This window comes from Dipteris shenzhenensis, chromosome 7, assembly GCF_047967505.1.
Source record: "Dipteris shenzhenensis isolate YYH24624 ecotype China chromosome 7, Dip_SZ_1.0, whole genome shotgun sequence".
NCBI lineage: Eukaryota > Viridiplantae > Streptophyta > Polypodiopsida > Gleicheniales > Dipteridaceae > Dipteris > Dipteris shenzhenensis.
Genome location: NC_141602.1, coordinates 60,152,139 through 60,156,732, shown reverse-complemented (window position 1 = coordinate 60,156,732; position 4,594 = coordinate 60,152,139). Strand labels below are relative to the sequence as shown.

The 4,594-nt window shown below is 43.4% G+C and overlaps 1 protein-coding gene across 1 annotated transcript; it reads left to right on the top strand.

Annotated features, from left to right (window-relative positions):
* Positions 1-1,066: 1,066 nt before the first annotated feature.
* On the top strand, positions 1,067-4,388 carry LOC147900598 (uncharacterized). Its single transcript, XM_087377611.1, has one exon. The coding sequence runs from the start codon at positions 1,516-1,518 to the stop codon at positions 3,616-3,618; it is 2,103 nt and encodes a 700-aa protein (XP_087233737.1). The 5' UTR covers positions 1,067-1,515; the 3' UTR covers positions 3,619-4,388.
* Positions 4,389-4,594: the final 206 nt, after the last annotated feature.

Sequence of the window (4,594 nt, the reverse complement as noted above, 5' to 3'; positions counted from 1 at the left end):
TATCAGTAGTTGCAATATCAACAAATTCTTGCACTTTTAGATTGCCTTTGTGTAGTCATTATTATGGAGATTAAGCAAATGCCTGATGGTGCTGGAAAGGTTATTCTTTGAATCACTATATTTGATGATAAAGTAGATATAGAGATTGTTGCAGGGCTAATCAAAGTGTGAAGAAGTTTCATCAATAATGTCATCTTTTAACTAGACCATACAATCTATATGCCTTGGATTCTTCTAAATATCTTATGAAGACGCATTTCGTGGATGTAACATCTAGCTTTTTCCCGATTTCATTTAGAACATGTGCATTAGCTACAGAGCTCAAATGATTAACTGAGGGCTTTATTCCTATGAATGCCCCTTTTGGTGCTATATTCTGCAATATGGTAGTGGGACTTCTATTCATCAAGTAGATTGATGCTTTACAAGCTTTTACGAATATGGGCTTGGAATATTCCTTTCATCTGGGATGCACCGTGTTGGTTCTACAATGACAATATTTTCCTTTTTTCCTTTGGTGTGTATTGCATGTGAACTATCTCTTAATCCCAAAATGTCCATAGAATGCATTGAACTCATATGATTGGTATTCACTTGCATCATTATCACAATTGAGTACTTTGATGAACTTGCGATTCTATTTCCCAATTACCGCTTATATATCCTTGAATAATTGAGTGCATTAGTTTTTTGTTTCTAGAAGTTGATCATCGATGAAGGTGATATAGTATAATGCTTTACTTATTGATCAGGTAGAAGCAAACCCCATATGCATGAATGAATGGTCTAGATACATCCAAGCTCCTAGACCATGATGTTGGAAATGTATGCCTATGATGCTTTTCCATGCAACAGAAAATAAAACTATAGAAGACCTTGTGCCATATTTGACAATAGGAGCTCTTTCCATGGAACTACTAATGAAACCATGAACATTCTACCAATCTTGGCACCTTTAGGTCCTCATAGTAGTGAGATTGTCAAGTGAAAACAACTTCCATATCATCCTTCATCATTTGACCAAGATTTTGTGCCATAGATGGAACATAGAAAGCATCACCAATACTTCTTGGAGTACCTCCAACACACTATGTAGTGAGTGGTATTGGCAATGTAGTTTTCCTTTTCAGGAGTCGCATGGGTACTCGCACCCGAGGACAAACCAGCAAACCAGTAAAGCATGCTCATCTTTGTGATTCAAATTGAGAAATGGGCGATTTCCTTTTGTGATAAGGGCTTTGAGGTTGCAGGGATGGATGGAATGACAGACATCAGCCGACTCATTTGCGTCAGAAGGAGGATCGGCAGGCAGCAGTTGTGAATCTCGTAGAAGTACCGTTCAATCCGGCGTCATACTAGTTTTCCGTGCACTGGCCTTTTGCAAGAACATGTAGCACATGTATTTTTCTGGGATTTTTCGGGTCAGAGGTGTCTGGTCAGGAGAAGCTGCAGATTGCCCATTTGGCATACGGACGAGATTGATTGGGCACGACATTACGTGGATATCCTTCATGTATGGTCTGTAAGATGCTGTACCGACTGGCTCGAGAACGGTTGGCCTTTGTCTGGTATATAGAGCGCAGAGAGTTCTCATCACTCCCTCAGTTTCGAATAGATGATCACGATAACGACACGGGACAGGTAGCTAGGTTGGAAGAAGATGCTTGGCCGCCCTTGCCTACCCGACTTTCTGATTGTAAAAGCTATGCCAGTGGTGTTAGAGGGACTTTGGCAGGTCTTGATGTTAATCTTGACACTCGGGAGCAGCAAAGTGCTTCGCGTACCCGTTTGCAAGAGGTTGTCGATAGGGTTACAAATATACTTATTAATCGGAACTGGGGCCCGGAGATTGTTAATGATCTCAGCAAGTTGAGCGAGAGGCTAAATCCTTATCATGTCGTGGGTGTGTTGAAACGGCTGAGAGACGCAAATGTCTCGTTGGGCTTTTTCAAGTGGGTGAAAGAGCAGGAAGGATATCAGCATAACGGATTTACTTACAGCAAACTGCTGGAGATCCTTGGAGAAGCTAAACAGTTCCGAACTATAGATTTGGTGATGGAAGATATGGTTAGGGATCAGATTAAGATGGTTCCTAACATTTTTACAGCACTTGCGAGAACCTATGCCAACTCAGGGATGCCTGAGACAGCGCTATCAACATTTCTTGGTATGGGAAAATATCAATGCACGCCTGATGCACAAGCCTATAACATTATAATTGATGTACTGATGAAGGCAGGATGCCAAGAACAAGCCTATGAAATGTATGATAAAATGCTTAATAGTGGCTTTTTTCCTAACTTATACACATGTAACGTGTTACTTGATGGCTTGTGGAGAGTAGGAAAGTCGGCTGATGCATTTGCATTGTTTGAAAGGATGAAAGAGAGGGGGGAGCAGCCCTCTTTGAACACTTACAACTCTCTAGTCAAGGCGCTTGCAAAGGATGGCAATCCGCAGTTGTTATGCTCAGTTCTGAAAGAGATGGAAGACAAGGGATCTGCCCCTAATGTGACGACTTACAATACTCTTATTGGGGTCCTGGTTCAGGTGGGGAGCATTGAGGTGGCCTTGAGGCTGCTTGACCTCATGATGGCAGCTGGACAGGAACCTAATAATTACACCTACTCTAACCTCATTGATGGCCTGGGCAGGGTGGGGAAGTTGGATGAAGCCTATGACCTTTTCAAGAAACTCAAAGCTGCAGGTGGTTGCCCAGATGAGTTCGTTTACAATGCCATCACTTTGAATCTTAGCAAGGCAGGAAGGTGTAAGAATGCTTGGGTGCTCTTGCAAGAGATGAAAGCAACAGGTTTGAGACCCAGTAGGGCCACCTACCTGGCAGTCGTTGATTGCCTTAAACAGGCAGATAAGCCAGACTATGTCAGGCGTGCCTTTGATGCCATGGAAAAAGATAATTGCGGACCCCATATTGTAGCATACCATGAGCTTATTGAGAAATTTGCTGAGCAGGGGAATCTGAAGAAAGCATACCAATTGTTTCAGGACATGAAGCAGTGCTGTCCACCCGATGTTGGAACCTACAATCTGATGTTAAGAATTTTTGGCAAAGCAATGGATCTGAAAAGCTCCAAGCAAATTTTCAAGGAGATGAGTAAAGCACAGATTTCTCCATCTGTTGTTACTTATAGCACCTTGATTCAGACCATAGGTCAAGCAGGAAGTGTTAAGGATGCCTTCGAGCTTTTCAAGGACATGAAGAAAAAAGGTTGTGAACCAGATGGGGTAGCCTATGGGACTATCTTGAAAGCTATGGTCAATGCAGGTCAGGTAGAGAAGGCCATGCCAATATTTGAAGAAGGTAAAAGAAGGTATTCAAAAGATGTGGTCATGTATGGCATCATGATTGATGGATTAGGCAAAGCTAGAAAGTTTGACAAAGCATTTAGTTTATTAAAAGAACTAAAGGCGAAGGGAGCTCAACCTGATGTAGTGATTTTCAACTCTCTTATAGCCAGCCTCTTCAAGGATGGCCAACAAGTAGAAGCCTTTGATCTTTACAGGGATATGAAAAGGTATGGCTGTGATCCGAATGGGAAGACTAAACATATCATAAACAGTCTCATGAAAAGGACTATGACAGGAAGACGCAAATAATCCATTGCTCAATGTTTATGGATAGAGGAGCATAGTCAGCTTTGCTATGGACAGAGTAAGTGTGTTACTTCCTGAGAGGTGTACATGGCATTTAAATTACGTTAAAACATGTTTTCCAGAAATCTTACATGCATGTCACGAGCAGGCTTCTATTACTTCCTAATGCTATTTTCCAAGGCAAGCAAACTGTTTGTATCACGGAAGGTAGCATTTCTGCCTATGGTCAGGGTAGATATCCTGAGCTTGAAACAAGGGTCCGTTCTGGGTGGAAAAAGTGGGACATTTTGCATAGGTAAAAGGAGAACAACTTTGCTGGCGGAAAAAATTACATTTTGCATCAATCAATTTGAACTTTGGAAATCAGAAATGCCCCGATTGGAGGGGACAAGGGGGCAGGAGACTGTAGGGGGAAAAAGGGGCTGAGGGTACCTGGCTGTGTGGAGGACTGCGCCAGCAGCCTGTGTGGAAGATTGCGCCAGCATCATGCGAGGGCATACAGAGCCGTACCAGGACCAGTCAGCAGCAGCACAAAGCCCCATCATATGGGGCCTTATATAGGCCAGGAGGCTGGACCTAGGGGCGGCCATTTTGGCCCCTTTAGGGGTCGGTGTAGTAGGCTGCAGCCAACTGGCCTAGTCGGCCAGTTTGAGGGCACCAGGCCCTCCTATAAAAGGCCCTCCACTCCTCCCTCACTTCTCATCACCTACACAGACAAGCCTTGCTCAGGCAAGTGCGCAGGGAGAGGAGTAGACTCAGGATTTGGGACAGCATCTGTTGGCTGTTTTGTACGCTGATCTCTTGAGTTTTTGTCAGCCAACTGTTGTGGAAGAATATATTAGAGTTTTTGTGCGCTCTCTCTCTCTCTCTCTCTCTCTCTCTCTCCATCTCATTGAGTCTCTCTCTCATTGAGTGTTGTTTGAGCTGCAATCGGGAGTGTGAGGTGTGAGTGATTCTATCGTCTATTTCCAACATGGTA

Coding starts and splice junctions, on each gene's coding strand:
- LOC147900598 (XM_087377611.1), top strand. CDS start 1,516: ATGGTCTGTAAGATGCTGTACCGACTGGCTCGAGAACGGTTGGCCTTT.